Source organism: Dysidea avara, chromosome 3 (genome assembly GCF_963678975.1).
Source record: "Dysidea avara chromosome 3, odDysAvar1.4, whole genome shotgun sequence".
Classification (NCBI taxonomy): domain Eukaryota; kingdom Metazoa; phylum Porifera; class Demospongiae; order Dictyoceratida; family Dysideidae; genus Dysidea; species Dysidea avara.
Genome location: NC_089274.1, coordinates 29,459,898 through 29,478,454, shown reverse-complemented (window position 1 = coordinate 29,478,454; position 18,557 = coordinate 29,459,898). Strand labels below are relative to the sequence as shown.

The 18,557-nt window shown below is 39.2% G+C and overlaps 1 protein-coding gene across 1 annotated transcript in view; it reads right to left on the bottom strand.

The window, feature by feature from the left end:
• LOC136250635 (E3 ubiquitin-protein ligase rnf213-alpha-like) overlaps window positions 1–18,557 on the bottom strand; it is a 486,640-nt gene that overhangs the window by 235,760 nt on the left and 232,323 nt on the right. The window contains exons 39-42 of the mRNA XM_066042860.1: window positions 17,892–17,963; window positions 17,628–17,731; window positions 16,710–16,848; window positions 349–520 (exon numbers count right to left, since the gene is read on the bottom strand). Coding sequence (XP_065898932.1) covers window positions 349–520; window positions 16,710–16,848; window positions 17,628–17,731; window positions 17,892–17,963 — 487 coding nt within the window. The remainder of the gene's footprint in view (window positions 1–348; window positions 521–16,709; window positions 16,849–17,627; window positions 17,732–17,891; window positions 17,964–18,557) is intronic.

Sequence of the window (18,557 nt, the reverse complement as noted above, 5' to 3'; positions counted from 1 at the left end):
TGATGGTAGGTTAATGGTAAAAATTTTAATAACAACACTTCAGGTGAATTTGGTGCCGCTTGGTCAATTGGCACAAAATTCACCTGAATTGTCGTTATTAAAATTTTTACCATTAACCTACCATCACAGCCATTTCTTGGCCGCCACCTTGGATTTCACATCTTTTTTCACCATAGCCTTTTCAAGGGCCGCACTCCTTTTTTTACAGCTTGGCTGTTTTTGATTAGATAACTATTACATGAACAATGACAGCGATATCATCCATATATAAATGGGATATATCTATACATATTTATTATACATATATAATTATTATATATTAATCTACTACTTTTGAAGCTTACATACTTGTCAGGGTCTACAGTTGAACCAGGACGAACCATTAGGTGGTGTTTCAAGTACTCCGAAAGATCTGCATCGTTTCGACGCACTGTATAATCTCGTTTGTACCGCAGCAGTTTTGACACAACATGAGATGTTTCCTGGCTCTCTGAGCTACACATTACCATTAAACGATATTCTGTGAACAAAAACATATGATACATAGTACACAAATGAACATGTCTATACATCCTGCAATAGCATTTCATACAATTGATTGCATTATTGGAGTACTATAATAGACGTTCCATATGCACATATCACTATGTATGTAAAAGTTATTTATTTGCATTTTTCAATGATTATGTGAAAGATGCAGATAAATGTCTATCAAGACACATGGTAGCATGTCACGTGGCCAAGAAAGCCAGCATGCCACACTGTGGGTATATTCACAGGAAGAAATACTGTGTTTTTCATGTATGCATAGCTCTACAACCCCTTTTCAAAAGTACATGATTTTGTATTGATCTGTGTGTGTTTAACATGTTGGTCTGTTTGACTTTTGTTTCTTTTGTTGTTTCAGCAATCTCTAAATTTAAAAAAAAAATTTTTACACTAGTTTGCTTACTTTTATAAATTCATTAATAACCAGATTTTACAAAACTGATCCAAATTGCACATCAGGTAAAATCAAACTACTACTCAGTACTACTCGAGGCTGGTTTTAACAGACGTCTTTTCTGGGTGGTGTGGAGAGCTTGAATGGTGGTTTCAGGCCTTGTGAAGGGCTTGGCTTGACAGAATTGGTAGTTTACTGGTGGATGGCATGATGATGTTGGCCAACCTCTTTTTCTGTTGATATTGCTGCATATCAGCAACTAACAGGCTAGCACAGCCCTATAATCTCATGTCTGGACTTCAATTGCAGTCTGCCTCCATTTTGAAGTCTATCTCTTGCCCACCCCATCTGCCCATACCCTCCTCCCCTTTGTGAGCACTTGTGATAATACTTCACTCATCCAATGGCTCAAATTTTCTGTACTATTTGGTGGGAAACTCTACAAGCAGCTAAAAGTACTGGAAGTGGTCTGAAAGACAATAGATTGATGCATGTCTTGTGTGCAAATTTCATAAGCGTGCTTGCTGCCTTTGGCAAGTTGAATTGTTTAAAACCATTTATCTCGAAACTTCTAATGTGTGATTTGGATAAATCCAGTCACAATGGATAGCTAACATGATAATAATACTGTGTTTACACTTAACGTGGAAACCGTGACAGCCTGTTTATGGGCACGTGTTTAGACACTATAATGAAGCATGCTAGCCTAGGAAATGGTGTAAAGTAGGACTCTGTTAACAGGTGGTTATGGAGAAAGACAGTGACAAATTAGCACAGTTGTGCTCTAGGGATGGTTAATGGCTTATACCAGCTGTTAATATCCCTCATTATGATGTGGTTGATACCGAAAGTAATCAATTGTGAGCTCTTCCTACTATGAAGTGTTGAATTGCTCCGTTCGATATAGTGTTTCTTTTATCTATTTAAGCTTTATTTTGATATAATATCTAGTGGAAACATTGAATATAGAAAACTGAACCTAACTGAGTTGCGCTGGAACGGCAGATTTATGAGGGCTGGCCCAGTTTGGTTCAGCTCAGTTTGGTGAGTGCTTATACTGAAGTGAAAATCAAGACAAGTCATGCTGAACTGAGCCAATGTGTGGTATGGGCAAGTGTAAACGCAGTATAATAAATGCTGGTGGTGCATGATATTACACAGCACTAAACATGTATATCAAGTCAGTCATCATGTACAGTAGCCGTTAAGTATTCAGCTAATATTACCTATACAAAAACAGTCAAGCTGTGAAAAAAGGGTGCTGCCTCCAGGGTGAAAAGAGATGTGAAATCCAAGGTGGCAGCCAAGAAATGGCTGTGATGGTAGGTTAATGGCAAATATTTTAATGAAAATTCAGGTGAATTTGTGTTGCCTTCTCCAAGTTTTACTAGGATTCAGCACCAAATTCACCTGAATTGTTGTTATTAAAATTTTGCCATTAACCTACCATCACAGCCATGCCTTGTCTGCCACCTTGGATTTCACATCTTTTTTCACCCTGGCTTTTGGGGACCGCAACCTTTTTCACAGCTTCGCTGTTTTTGTATAGACATCACTTATTTTTGTATTTGTTTACAAAAAGCCGGCCTGTGGCCAGCTTTGGAGCTTCTTTTACTTGTCTTTTTTCTTTACTACAGAAAGAAGGAAGAGATCAAGACTGGAATTCTTTTGTGTTTTGCTTAAATATAATGATGAATTTTTAAAAAATAAATAAAGTTTAAGTTATTAAACACAGTTAATGTTGTGAAGCGCAGGCTGCGCAAGTACCCAAAATATTAGCATGCAACAGTGGGCTCCAATAAGAACAACGCATGCGCAACAAAGTGAGCAGAACACGTTGGCAGTAATTCATACCTGTTGTAACAAATCTTGCCAGTTACAGTGGCTTTTAATCTTCAAGATGAATACTCGTAGTTATCGCCGACTGAGGAAAGGGAAGCTCGTCGTCCTTGGAAAGGTCGACTGCTGGATTGAGCAAGCGAAGAGCTTTGTCACGCCGGAGGAAGGGCCGCCTAATGGAACAAGTATTCCGGACAGGACGACGACGCGACAAGATGCGATACTACAATGCTAGTAGCCACCTTCAGGGTCGTTTCCACAAGTTGCTTACCTTGGCCCACGCACGGTGTCACGGTCGCCTGGGACAGCTCCGACGCCGCTGGACTCAATACCAACAGTAACTACAGCTCCACCTTATACCATAACCAGTTCGTCGGACGCCACCTAATCAACAAAAATGCAGGGAAATCACGTGGTGGGCATCAATTAGAATCTTCGAGGACAAACACCACGACTATCGCGAAGCGGCCTCAAACAAGATGCTGCATCGGGTAAGCAACAGTATAACACCAATTGGTGTACTAGTATAATCTTGCACACTGTCCCCACACACACTGTATATATTTGTATACAATCAGTGGGGACGTACCGGTACATCGTATCAGTGGCCAATATGGCGATTTTGTCTTTTGCCAATATCGGTTGGTCTCAATATAGCTGCCAAAATCAATATAATATACCCAAATAGTCTTTGCCATGGTAAAGCCACATTATACCCTCTGTTATATAGCAAACAAAGCTGGGGAAACAGTAGTTTTATCCTTGAAAAGAAGTGCTACGCTACGAGAAGCCATAGAAATATGCGCATAGCAGACATTCTTTGTTATAACCATACAAAAATGATCATAGTGGAGAGCTATAAAAAAATAAAACAAAAAAAAATAAATAAATAAAATAAAAGTAACCATGGGATGAATAAACTAGAAACACAGCTTGAAACAACCAGCCATCTCTACAAGCAGAAGCTTGTGGGCGCGGGGGAGCATGACACTCTGGATATAGCTGTGTTCTATCTTTTGTTAATGAAACATGTCCTTATAAAGAGAGCAGTAATTTCCTGGGCTGTGCTTGGTTATGTTAACAGGTGCTAGCAGTTAATATGCAGCCATAGAGTGTCAGTAATACTGGTAGGGTAATTAAAAGAATTATTTCAACACAACTCCGTTTCTGGTCCTCAGTACAGCACAGAGAGCTTACAAAACATATGGCTACTTAGTTCATTGTTAAGAGTTGTTCAGTCCCTTTTAGTTTACAAATAGCACACAAGTACTTAGACTCATCATGGCTTCCTTTGAAAATTAACAGCTTAAAAGTGATGATGCAATAAACCACTGAGTAGCAGCGAATATAGGATGAATGCCCTACATGGACTGAGGTTTAAGTAATTAGTCAAATGTTGGAACCACTAGTGTCGCGCTCCTTCGCGCCTTCGGCGCTTGTAAGCTCCTGCTACAAGCCATTAAAAATACGGAGTGATTTGGACTTATCTTGGTGGGAGCACGCACTAAATAATAATAATAATAATAAAAAAAAATAAACTTGTGGGTGCCTCACGGCCTCGGCTGTTAATTGGGGCTGTCAATTGAGGCCACACCACCACAGACAATCAACCATTGGCAGTGATTGTTAGCACTTGGAACTACTTACTAAGTGTATCTTATGGCAAGTTAAAGTTTCTCAGTTTCCTCTAATCTAAATGTATAGCTGCACTTTATTATATTGGGTCGGTATCGGTGTTCTGACTCAGTATATCGCTTTATATTGGATCGGTTCAGAAATTTCTCTATTGGTACACCCCAGTAAAATGTGAAATAATAAGAGTTGCTTTGTAAAAACAACAACACAAACACATGGTTATCATAAATTGTATGTTGAAAAGCAGCCAAGTACATATTAGAACTTTGCATAGTAGTTTCATGGCGTTGTGCCAGCTTCTTGCACACCATACCCCTTGAGTCTTATAATAGTCCCAAGGAAAAGTCCATTTTATTGTCACTAAAGGAAACTTCAACCTATTCATCTTCAACAGGAATTGTTTCAAAACACAGTGCTTGCTCTAATGTGTACACGATACAGTGTCTTCGTCATATATCTGTAGTTCTATGGTTAGGATGTGTTCCACAACTTTGCCAGGCAATTGGTACGGGGCACACCATTGGGTTGTTAGTTGCATGTTAGTTTGCGTGTACGTTATGTCTTCCTAATGTTTACGTTGTCATGCTTGATATGTATGTCGTCACCATTGCTTGTCCGTATACCAACGTATGTCACTGCCACTGCTTGTTTTGTATGTCACCGTTGCTCAGCCTGCACATCATCATCATCTTCTGTATGCTGCAAGCATAGCTTATCTTGCATATTACTAGACGTTGCCACCATCATCATTTCTGCACATTACACGGTCTAAATAAATAACCTTGATGCTTGGGGGGGTAGATCATGATATACATACTACATATCATGACCTACCTATGGCCTCTATTGTAAAGAGTTTAGGACAGAGACGCTTCTCTGCTCTAAACTCTTTCATTACCCAAGCATCAATAAACCAAAAGTACTTCCTACTTTGGCCCCGCTGGAATTACATAACCTTGCCTAGGCCATATACCATGGCAGATGAGTCCCCCTGGCACTTACCAAACCCCCTCCTCAATCAATGGATTGCTGGAGGTGAAGAATGAAGATCCGAGGAACAGAGCACGTAAATAGGTGAGTGGTAGCGTAACTAAACATTAAATAAAGTTTAAGTTATTAAACACAGTTAATGTTGTGAAGCGCAGGCTGCGCAAGTACCCAAAATATTAGCATGCAACAGTGGGCTCCAATAAGAACAACGCATGCGCAACAAAGTGAGCAGAACACGTTGGCAGTAATTCATACCTGTTGTAACAAATCTTCCCACCCTGTCCCTACCCACTGAACAGTTCACAAACTTCACTACACACAGGTACTCTATGTTAATTGGCATAGTATGTTGGCAGTTAAAAATTCTAGTCAGTATCCCATTGTCAATAGTGGTACTTACATACATATGTAGTGTAAGCAGTAGGGCTGACCGATACTGCCATTTTGGTATCACGATCGATTCTAAAGCCACTATTCACGATACTGAATAGTTCACGCTACTTACCAATAAGTCAATCATAGCTGGTGCTACATAGCTTATTGCTCAGCATTCCTGCAGGAAGTCCTTATAGGTGATAACAAACTAGCCACTATCATCCTTGTTTACAGTAACAGTTATTGTAACACATGCTTTGAGGTTGGTATGGTGTTCACACCTCTCTGCAGGGGAAACCAGATGGGTGGACTTTATCATTTACAAGAATTCTTAGCCTACTACTGCATAACAAATGGGTTTTTAATGACAGTAATGTACAGGCATGGTATCACGATGGTTAATAACAAAATATCGCGATATCGATACTTTCAAAACATCGCGATATATCGCTAAAACGGTAGTATCGCTCAGCCCTGGTAAGCAGTGGAGCAAGCTAAGTAGACACATAATGTTGTTGTTGTTGTTGTTGTACTCTAAACATTTACATGAAAGACTGTACTATCATATGCATTTTGTTGCGAGTTCTTCAGCTGTAGGTCTGACTGGATTCCTTCACCCTGCCAGCTGCTACCACAAGTAGAGATTGCTATTGAGGGACGCTCGCAGTTCAAATCTTTGTCAGGAGAGATGCTCTTTTATCCTGCCTGCAGTCACAGACAAGCCCCTCCAGTTCAGAGTGCCATCAGGAAATTGGGTTGCTAACAGCTGCTTGCCTCTCCCATCCAGATCAGTATCAGGAGACGCTCTCCCAACCAGATTACTAGCTGAAGATGCTCTCCCATCCAGATCATTATTAGGAGACGCTCTCCCATTCAAACTGCCAACTAGAGATGCTCTCCCAACCAGATTGCTAGCCGGAGACGCTCTCCCATCCAGATCACTACCAGGAGACGCTCTCCCAACCAGATCACTAGCTGAAGATGCTCTCCCATCCAGATCATTATTAGGAGACGCTCTCCCATTCAAACTGCCAACTAGAGATGCTCTCCCAACCAGATTGCTAGCCGGAGACGCTCTCCCATCCAGATCACTACCAGGAGACGTTCTCCCAACCAGATCACTAGCACAATCTGGCACCTGCGCACAGGTGTTGATGCTGTCACAATCTGGCTAAAGCCATGTGACACAAATTAGTGGTGACCCGCAGGTCAACACATCACCTACTACTGCTATAAGCAGTTCGTCCATTCTCCTTAGAGGAGTCTGAGACAGCCAGGGGGCCTCACTTAGGATATCTGCCTTATCCACTAGGTTCTCCCGTTTGGCCTCTATTGTAAAGAGTTTAGGACAGAGACGCTTCTCTGCTCTAAACTCTTTCATTACCCAAGCATCAATAAACCAAAAGTACTTCCTACTTTGGCCCCGCTGGAATTACATAACCTTGCCTAGGCCATATACCATGGCAGATGAGTCCCCCTGGCACTTACCAAACCCCCTCCTCAATCAATGGATTGCTGGAGGTGAAGAATGAAGATCCGAGGAACAGAGCACGTAAATAGGTGAGTGGTAGCGTAACTAAACATTAATACTGTATTATTACACCTACAGGTTGGCTGGCTTGTAGCAGAAATCTCTACAACTACAAGGTAACTTGTTTGTAGCTGAACTCTCTACAGGGTGACATTTTGTAGCTGAACTCTCTACTGGGTCACTAGCTTGTAGATGAACTCCCTACAGGGTGACTTGTTTGTAGCTGAACTCTCTACAGGTGACTTCTTTGGAGCTGAAATCTCTACTGGATCACTATATACCTTGTAGCTGAATCTTGAGTGTCTTGTTTGTAGCTGAACTCTGTACAGGATGACTTGTTTGTAGCTGAACTCTCCACAGGTTGATTTGTTTGTAACTGAGCTCTTTACATTGTGACCTTTTGTTACAGGGTGACTTGTTTAGCTGAACTGCCTACAGGGTGATTTTTTTGTAGCTGAACTCTCCACAGGGTGATTTGTTTGTAGCTGAACTCTCCACAGGGTGGTTTGTTTGTAGCTGAATTCTCTACAGGGTGACCTGTTTGTAGGTGAACTCTACAGGTGACTTCTTTCTGGCTGATCGCTCTACAGGGTAGTGTGTTTGTAACTGAACTCTCCACAAGTTGGTTTGATTGTAGCTGAGCTCTCTACAGGGTAACGCTGAATTCTCTACTGGGTGATCATGACTTGTTGTTAGCTGAATTCTCTACAGGGTGACCTGTTTGTAGCTGAACTCTACAGATGACTTTTTTCTGGCTGATCTCTCTACGGGGTGGCTGAACTCTCCACAGGTTGATTTGTTTGAAGCTGAGCTCTCTACAGGGTGACTTTTTGTAGTTGAACTCTCTACTAGGTGGCTTTTGTAGCTGAATTCTCCACAGGGTGATTTGTTTGTAGCTGAGCTCTCTATAGGGTGACTTTTTTATAGCTGAACTCTCTACTGGGTAACTCGTTTTAGCCGAAGTCTCTACTGGGTGAATTGTTGCATAGCTGAACTCTCTACACAATGACTTGTTACGTAGCTGAATGCTAACTTACTAACAATGCTGAATGCTCTAATAGGGTGACTTTTTTATAGCTGAACTCTCTACTGGGTAACTTGTTTTAGCCGAAGTCTCTACTGGGTGAATTGTTGCATAGCTGAACTCTCTACAGTGACTTGTTACGTAGCTGAATGCTAACTTACTAACAATGCCGAATGCTCTAATAGGGTGACTGTACTATCACAGTATCTCAATCGCGTACTTGCTACACGTAGTTGGATTTTGTATTATAACTCAGTGGCTTTTACTCTGATGAACTCCATTGCCCCATAGTTACATTATAGTTACTTCAATTAGTAGGATATAAGTATAATGCTGAAACAAGTCTATAGCCCTGCCCCATGGAAACACTACACTTCAGTACACTTATACACATACAGTGTAACTTAATTAGTGCTGGAAAAAACTAAACAATAGCTTATACTCACTCATTCATTTTAAAGCAATATTTAACCCATGCAAACACATTCAACTGTATGTTACCAAAGTCGTGTAATGTACTGCAAGTACACTCCAGCAGTACTACATCCTGTACCTTTCACTACCTCAGTCACTATTTCTATTACTACCTATTTGCACTACCTCAGTTAGTGACAATGGTAAGGATACTCATTCAACATTGAAACAACGTCTACTCTATAGACATATGGTCTCACATTTCCAGCAATAGCTCATTACAATTATCCTTATTTCTATACAAAAGCATTACAAGTTGATGTCAAAGTGTTTACATTGCACTCTAAAATTTAAATGAAGTGTGCTTTGTGCACAAAAAGTCAGTGTGCCCTGTGACACCAAAGTGTGCCCAATGACACTATTTTCCTGCACAAAGCACACTTCATTTTTACAGTGTGAGAGTTAAAATAAAATGGCACACATTCAGAAAAGAATGTTGCATCAATAAGGTTCAGAATCAGAGGAAATTACATGAATAGTTTCTTGTAGCAGAAAAAAGATTGCACTAAAAAAGTTGCCAGAGTGAAAAAAAGAAAAAGAAAGTAGCCTCTAGCTGGATCAAACTCAGGACCTTGCAATTACGAAGCGAGTGCCCTACCACTAAGCCAATTACCTATCATTAAAAGTCAGCCTTAAAAGCATCTTATATAGGCATGCATAAGTAGGTGTTTACTTGCAGTTTGCGTGTGGTTTACAGAAAAAATTCAAGCGAGGTTTTGCTCTACACCCTTGCACTAAAGCGCTGTAAATGATGAACGACGGCACTTAGAACCTTCATTTAAACGCTAGCTTATTCCTAGATGATAAACGTTTTGTTTGGTGTCAAAACCACTTCAATACGTGCAACAACTGGCAAAAAGAATGCGTGAACTCAATTTGAATGCAGACAGACAGACAGACAGACAGAAGGTTTTTCAGCCTTATAGATTATTCCATCTACATACTGGTTTTTAGCTCACTCTTCTAAGCAGTTTGCCTGGTAGGCATGAGAACTAATAGTTTTTTTATTCAAGAAATTCGATCACATAATTGTGACACATGTTGGGTTTTGTGTCATATCTTTATGGTCTTTATCTCAATTCCTTTCAAACCACAAAAAAGCACTCCTACAATGATGGCTACTCCATCTAAATAGCAAATTTCAACCCATTCCTTCAAGGGGTTTACCCTGTGGGTGTGACAGAAGTTCGATCATATTTTATGTGAATAATCCATCATACCTTTGTGATTCTGTAACAGATTCCTACCAATCTTGGTACTTAGATTCGCTTTAATGAACCCTTTAAGTGAGCCAAATTTCAGTTTGATCAGAGTAAATGTTTGCATTTTATGGCAGATTTTGCAAAGTGTGTGAAAAGAAATAGAAGAAAACAACTGAACTTTTGGTCACTTGTATCTTGGAAAAGGCTGAATTTTCTTCAAAGTTTGTATGTAGACTCCCCTACCGCATGGGCACTTCTGTAGCAAATTTGGTTTCAATTGGATAAGAGAGCATGAAGCTACATATGAGTGAAAATCACGTTTTCTTTCTTCCTGTCAATATACTCACGGTGTCGCGTGCCGGCTTCTTGGGCCGTACGACACACTACCATGTGTCTTGATCAAAGTTAACAAACACCAGTGTATTGTTTCCTGAGTGTACTTTGTACCTATATACAGCTTTGATATATCCAACATTAGGCAGTGTATAGCATGTTATGGTCAGCAATGTGTATTTGGATGCACACATGTGCATTGCGATATGTTAAGTATGTAGTGGTAGCAACAACATTGCTGCTCTGGTATGAACTTAATATAAAAATATTCCTTTTGACTTCATATTTACTAGTGAACCTAGACCTCTTCCAAATTAGCTTTTAAGACTTCTTTTTAGTTGAGGGAACTTTCTAAGGTGGTGTTTAGGTTATTATTATTAGAGCTTTACAATGACCAGCACTGAAGGTCTGACAGCAACATATGCTACAGCCTTTGGATTACCTAACCTAACAAACAGGTGAGTAGGATTTTGGCAAAACATAGGTGATCTCTATTAGGAATCACTACTGTGCCCTTAGGCAGTTTACCCTGCAAGTGTAACAAAATATTGGTCTTTTTAAAATCATCCGTAACTCCGTGAATATCTACTCGATTTGCACCAGATTTGGTATGTGAATTCACCTCATTAATGTCCTCAAATTGGAGTCGTGCATTTGAATTATATACTGGTTTTGCAAAGTATGCAAAAAGAAGAAAAATTAAGAATTAAGAAGAAAGAAAGAAAGACAGAGAGAGAGAGAAAAAGAAATTAAGCCTAACTTTGAGGGCTTGTATTTCACAAATGATTTGCTGAAATTTTGAATGTGGTAGCTACAGTCTCTACTAAGTGATATGTAATATAGCTGAAATCTCTATTGGGTGACTTATAATGTAGCAGAACTCTCTACTTGGTGACTTGTACCTGAACTCTACTGGGTGACTTGTAATGTAGCTGAACTCACTACAGGGAGACTTGCAACACAGCTGAACTATTTATTGGGCTATTTGTAATTATAACTGAACTCTCTACTACATAGGTGACTTGTAAGTAGCTGAACTCTTGGCTAGGTGACTTGTAATGTGGCTGAACTTTCTACAGGGAGATTTGTAACATACCTGAACTCTCTACAATAAGACTTGTTACATAGCTGAACTCACTACAAGGAGACTTGTAATGTAGCTGAACTCTCTACAAGGTGACAGGGTGACTTATTTGTAGCTGAACTTTCTACAGGATGACTTGTAACTTAGCTGAACTCTCTACAGGGTAACTTTTAATGTAGCTGAACTCTCTACAGGGGGTAGTTGAACTTTCTACAGGGTGGTTGTAACTTGGCTGAACTCTCATCAGGGTGACTGGTAACATAACTGAACTTGTAACTTAGCTGAACTCTCCACATGGTGCTGGACTGGATTATAGCTAAACTCTTTTTACACGGTGACTTATTCGTTGCTGAACTCTATACAGGGTAACTTATAACACAGCTGAATTCTCTACAAGATGACTTGTAATGCTCTAATAAAGTTATTTATTTCTTAGCTGAATGCTCTATTAGGGTGACTGCACTATTAGAATATCTTGGTGGTTTTTGTATTATAACTCAATGGCTTTAAATCTGATTTACACCATTGAAAGGCCTTCGATGATCAATCCATCTGTACACTGATTTTCAGCTTGTTCTCTTGAGCAGTTAGTTTGGTAGGCATAGTAAGTAATTTTTTTACTAGCAAATCTCAATCACATGATTGTAACATATTGGTTTTTACGTTCCATCTTCATGGTCTTTACTTTGCTTTGATTTCTTCCAAACCACGAGGTTCAATAGTTAACCTATCCACATATATATCATGCTATAAGCAGTTTACCATTTAGGAATGACAACATATTAGTGTTATTGTATGTTAATAACTTCATGATCTTTAATCGTATTCCAACCAAACCTGGTGGCAAGATTTGCGTTTAAACCTGCCTTATGTGTGCCAAATTGTAATGCAATCGAATAATGAGTTTGTGATTTATATCAGGTTTTGTAAGTGTGCAAAAATAAATAAAATAAAGCCAAATTCATATCTCAGGATACTTCAAACTAGTTATGCTTAAATCTGGTATGTAGACTACTGAAAGTGGAAGACATTTCTACAGTAAAAATCATCTCATTTTGTAAAGGTAGCACAGATATATGTATGCGTGAAAATTGCATTATTGTTCCTCCTGTCAGTAACACACTGGTGTGACGCACTGGCTTCTTGGACCACATGACACACTACAGTGCATCTTGATATTAAGTAGATTGTGGATGACTTCATGAAGTGTGATACCAATTGTTATTGATTCTTTGGGATCAATTCCTGCTACTATCAGTGCTGAGTTTTGGCAGGTGGGTGTTACTGTAAATTTTATCTAAACCAAAAAAGCCAAGCTGCAAAAAAAGAGTGCGGCCCCCAAAAAGACCAGGATGAAAAAAGATGCGAAATCCGAGGTGGCGGCCAAGAAATGGCTGTGATGGTAGGTTAATGGCAAAAATTTTAATTACGACAATTAAGGTGAATTTGCGTTGCCTCCTCCACTAGGATTCAGCACCAAATTCACCTGAATTGTCGTAATTAAAATTTTTGCCATTAACCTACCATCACAGCCATTTCTTGGCCGCCACCTTGGATTTCACATCTTTTTTTCATCCTGGCCTTTTTGGGGGCTGCACTCCTTTTTTACAGCTTGGCTGTTTTAGTTTAGATATCACTTCTTTTTGTATTGCAAGCCACAAAACTGGCCATTAACTGGCTTTGGTGCTTCCTTCTAACTTGTCTTTTTTTTCTTTTCTGCAGGAATTGTGGAACAAAGGAAGACTGTTGCGTACAATTTTTTGTCTGATTAAAAATATTTGTATATTTAACAATGAAAGATAATCATACTGTAGGTAATAAGGTGACTTCTTATACATAACTGAACTGTAGCTGAAGCTCCCATTGTTTGTAGCTGAACTCTTTTCAGAGTGACTTGTTTCCAGCTGACCTCTGTACATGGTGATTTGTTTCCAACATATACTTCTACAGGGTTATTTGTTTGTAACTGATCCCTATAAGGTAGTTGTATCTAGCTGATATCTCTACAGGGTGACTTGTTTGTAGCTGAACTTTCAACTTGATGGCTTCTTTGTAGCTGAATTCTCTACAAGGTAACTTCATCTAGCTGATCTCTCTACAGGGTGACTTGTTTGTAGCTGAACTCTCTACATGATGGCTTCTTTGTAGCTGAATTCTCTACAAGGTAACTTCTTCTAGCTGATCTTTATACAGGTGACTTGTTTGTAGCTGAACTTTCAACTTGATGGTTTCTTTGTAGCTGAACTCTCTGCAAGGTAACTTCTTCTAGCTGATCATTCTACAGGGCGGCTTGTTTGTAGCTGAACTCTCTACATGATGGCTACTTTGTAGCTAAATTCTCTACAAGGTAACTTCTTCTAGCTGATCTTTCTACAGGGTGACTTGTTTGTAGCTGAACTCTCTACATGATGGTTTCTTTGTAGCTGAAGTCTCTACAAGGTAACTTCTTCTAGCTGATCTCTTTACAGGGTGACTTGTTTGTAGCTGAACTTTCAACTTGATGGTTTCTTTGTAGCTGAATTTTCTACAAGGTAACTTCTTCTAGCTGATCTTTCTACAGGGTGACTTGTTTGTAGCGGAACTCTCTACATGATGGTTTCTTTGTAGCTGAACTCTCTACAAGGTAACTTCTTCTAGCTGATCATTCTACAGGGTGACTTGTTTGTAGCTGAACTCTCTACATGATGGCTTCTTTGTAGTTGAATTCTCTACAAGGTAACTTCTTCTAGCTGAACTTTCTACAGGGTGACTTGTTTGTAGCGGAACTCTCTACATGATGGTTTCTTTGTAGCTGAACTCTCTACAAGGTAACTTCTTCTAGCTGATCTCTCTACAGAGTGATTTATTTGTAGCTGAATTCTCTACAGGGTGGTTTGTTTGCAGCTGAACTCTCTACATGGTGGTTTCTTTGTAGCTGAACTCTCTACAAGGTGACTTCTTATAGCTGAACTATCTACACAGTGATCTTTTCGTAGCTGAACTCTCTACAGGGTGATTTGTTTATAGCCGAACTCTCTACAATATGATTTGTTTCAAGCTGATCTCTCTATAGGGTAACTTGTTTGTAGCTGAACTCTCTACAGGATGGTTTCTTTGTAGCTGATCTCTCTACAGGGTGACTTGTTTATAGCTGAACTCTCTACAAGGTGATTTGTTTGCAGCTGAACTCTTTACAGGGTGGTTTTTTTGTAGCTGAACTCTCTACAAGGTGACTTCTTCTAGCTGATCTCTCTACAGGGTGATTTGATTGTAGCTGAACTCTCTACATGATGGTTTCTTTGTAGCCAAACTCTATGTAGGGTGATGTGGTTGTAGCTGAACTCTCTACAGGGTGATTTGTTTGTAGCTGAACTCTCTGCAAGGTGATTTCTTCTAGCTGATCTCTCTACAATGTAACTTCTTGTAGCTGATCTCTCTATTGTGTGACTTGTGTCTAGTTGTACACTCTACAAGGTGATTTGTTAGTAGCTGAATACTCTACAGGGTGCTTTTTGTAGCCAATCTCTCTGCAGGGTGATTTGTTTGTAGCTGAACTCTCTACAGGATGGTTTCTTTGTAGCTGATGTCGTTACAGGTGACTTTTTTCTAGCTGATCTCTCTACAGGATGGTTTCTTTGTAGCTGAACTCTCTACAGGGTGATCACTTCACAGCTGAACCCTCTATAAGGTGGCTTCTTCTATCTGATCTCTCTACAGTGTGATTTGTTTGTAGCTGAACTCTCTACAAGGTGACGTTTTCTAGCTGAGATCTCTCTTATTTCTAGCTGATCTCTCTACAGAGTAACTTGTTAGTAAAACTGAAGTCTTTACACGGTGGATTTTGGTTGTTAAACTTTCTGCATGAAGACTTGTTTGTAGCAGAACTCCTACAGAGTGAATTGCTTGTAGCTGAACTCTCTACAGGGTGCATGACTTGTTTATAGCTGAACTCCTTTCAGTGTGACTTGTAATGTTCTGAATCACTACAGCAATATATTTGCAGCTGAACTCTCTATAGAGTGACTTGTTTCTTGCTGAACTGTCTATAAGATTAACTGTTTGCAGCTGAACTCCCTACAGAATAACTTGTAATGTAATAGAATTCTACAATGGAGTAAATAAATTAGTTGAATGGTCTATTAGGGTGACTGTTCTATTAGAGTATCTCGATCTCGCATTTGCTACACGGAGTTGGCTTTCGAATCATAACTCAGTGGTTTGTAATCTGATTCTTCTGTACTACTGCAAGGACTTTCTATGAAGATTATTCCAGCTATACATTGATTTTCAGCTCATTGCTCTGAGCGGTTTGTCTAGTAGGTGTAAAAACTAATACTTTTTAATTCATAAAAATCGATCGTGTAATTGTGACACAAATAGGATTTTGTGTCATATCTCCATGGTCTTTATCTCGATTCCTTTCAAACCACCAAAAGGCACTCCTACGATGGTTACTCCATCCACATAGCAATTTTCAACTTATTCCATGAAGCGGTTTACCCTGTAGGCGTGACAACAAATCGATCTTGTTTTACGCGAATAATCGGTCATAACTCCCAAACCATTAATCGGATTTGCACCAAATGTGATGCTAGGATTCGCCTTTGGACTCCCTTTCTGTGTGCCAAATTTCAAGGTGATTGGAGTACGTGCTTGCATTTTATAGCGATTTTTGTAAGTGTGTGAAAACACGAAGAAGAAAAAAAACGAAGAAAAAATTGAAACTTTGGCAGCTCGTATCTCGGAAATGGCTGGAGCGATTTCCTTCACATTTGGTATGTAGACTCCCCCGGCTGGTGGGAAACTCTGTAGGAAAATTGGTTTCAATCGGATAAGGTATCACCAAGATACAAAGGTGTGAAAATGATACTTTCTTTCTTCCTGTCAATATACTCACCGGCTTCTTGGGCCGCACGACACACTATCGTGTGTCTTGATACCAAGGTCAGCTGTACTGAGTACTTGGAGAGTTCTATGTCATTATTTGACAAGTCCGAAAGCCAGATTATAGTTGGCTTTGGGGGGTATTTAAAGTTAAAAAGAAAGAAGTTAAATCCATGCAAAACAGGTAAGCTGTAAAATTAATGAGCCTTCAAAAGCCTGTTTGTGAAATCAAAGGTGGTAACCAATAAATGGCTGCAATGATGTTAATCACAATCAGTTGCAATAATGGCCAGGGGTGTATTAACATGAAATGGCTGCAACTTTTGATTTCACAACTCTTTCACCCAGGCTTTCTTTATAGCTTAGATGGTTTTGCATGGACACTAACTAACATTGTAGATTTCCACAACACTTACTATCATTTCCTTGACTTAATTTATCTAATTCTGCTATGGATTCATCACAAACTTTGTAAGAAAGTTTTTCACCATGAATGAGACAAAATATTTGCTTATGACCAGGATCCTTTAGAGCTCTTCGCCACAGTAACACGATCTAGATCAATAAAAAGTAGAACACATCAAAGATCAATCATAAATCCTTGCACACTGCCTAAACTGTAGAGTGTCAAACCAGCAAACTGACAACTACAAACAATTGAAATGTGACTGGATCTGCGAAAACTTGACACAATCTTGCATTTTTTTTGAATCCTGCTTATCAAATAGTTATAATCTACTTAGTGAAGTGCGTCTCATATGCCAATAACTTTAGGAGTTACAGCCCTACAAAGTGGCAACAACAGAAAGATCAATTTGTACAGCAAGTATAGCGAAAATAAATGACGGGTGCTTACTAAAAGGGTTGTAACTTACAGGCAGAATGAGACACGGAGTTCAAATTCGCACCATCATGTTGTGTTGACCATGAGTAGGGAAGTCGATTACTGGGTAAGTATTTCCTTGTATCACCTTTCTTCACTACATACAAAGGAAAAATTAGTGAAGAAAGATGAATCGCATACTATCGTTTCAATGTGATGTAAACAAACACCCATAACTTCCATATCTTGAGTCTAATGCAACAAAACAAAGATTTTCGAACTCATATTGATTGAGTAGGTAAATAAAGTGATATCCAGGTTTATATTGTTATGTCCTTTCTTCACTAAGAACAAAGCATTTTACAGAATTTTTTTAATAATACGCAAGTATTTCACTTAATCTATTCAATGCTTTATACTATAAATTTAGGTTTGCACAATTGTGTCAGGTTTTCAACCAGTTTGAAATCTTATCATCTGATAGACTGATAACAATGCATTATTTACTTACTTCTTCAGTGGTAGTTTGTGCTGTACATATCACAATTTCCTCCATGCTTGGAAATGGGTGTTGTATATCACAGTACACAGAAAGTGCTGTCTTTAGCATTGTACCTATTTAGAAATAATTGAACCTGGACTGAATTAGACACTAGATGTGTCCCTGGCACCATACAAGACATACTATCAATAATACCGAGGGCAGCAAATACTTGATGGTAATGTTAGCATATGTAACAAGTTTTATATGCTTACAACGTACATACATACTTACCTGAAGGAACAAGAACTAAATTAGGTTCACCAGGTTGAAAATTATGAAAGCACCTTGCATTAGATAGCTTTTCTAAGAGAAGGGGCACACAAATATAAAACAATAGAGACACCTCCATCAGTATGCCAAAAAACTAGTATAACAATGCTTATTCTATATTAATGTACATTCACAAAACTAATTTATACATATGTATTTGCAGGAACAGTACTAGTTCTAAGGAAGTTTCACCGGTTTATGGAAGTCTGCTTTTAAAACAGGAAACTACTCTAATAGAACAGTTGGAGTAATCTTTAAGCGAAACTATTACTTATTGTACAAGTGGTCAAATGTCACAAAATTTCCTTCCCAGTACCCTGCAGAGAGTTCAGCTACAAATAAATCACTCTGTAGAAAGATCAGCTACAAAAAGTTACTCTGTAGAGAGATCAGCTAGAAACCAGTGACCTGTAGAGAGTTCAGCTACAAAAACAAATCACCCTTTAGATAGATCAGCCAGACAAAGTAACCCTGTAGAGAGATCAACTAGAAACAAATCACCCTGTAGAGAGTTCAGCTACAAAGAAACCACCCTTCAGCTACTGTATAAACAAGTTACCCTGTAGAGAGATCGGCTAGAAACAAGTCACCTTATAGAGAGATCAGCTAGAAACTAGACACAATGTA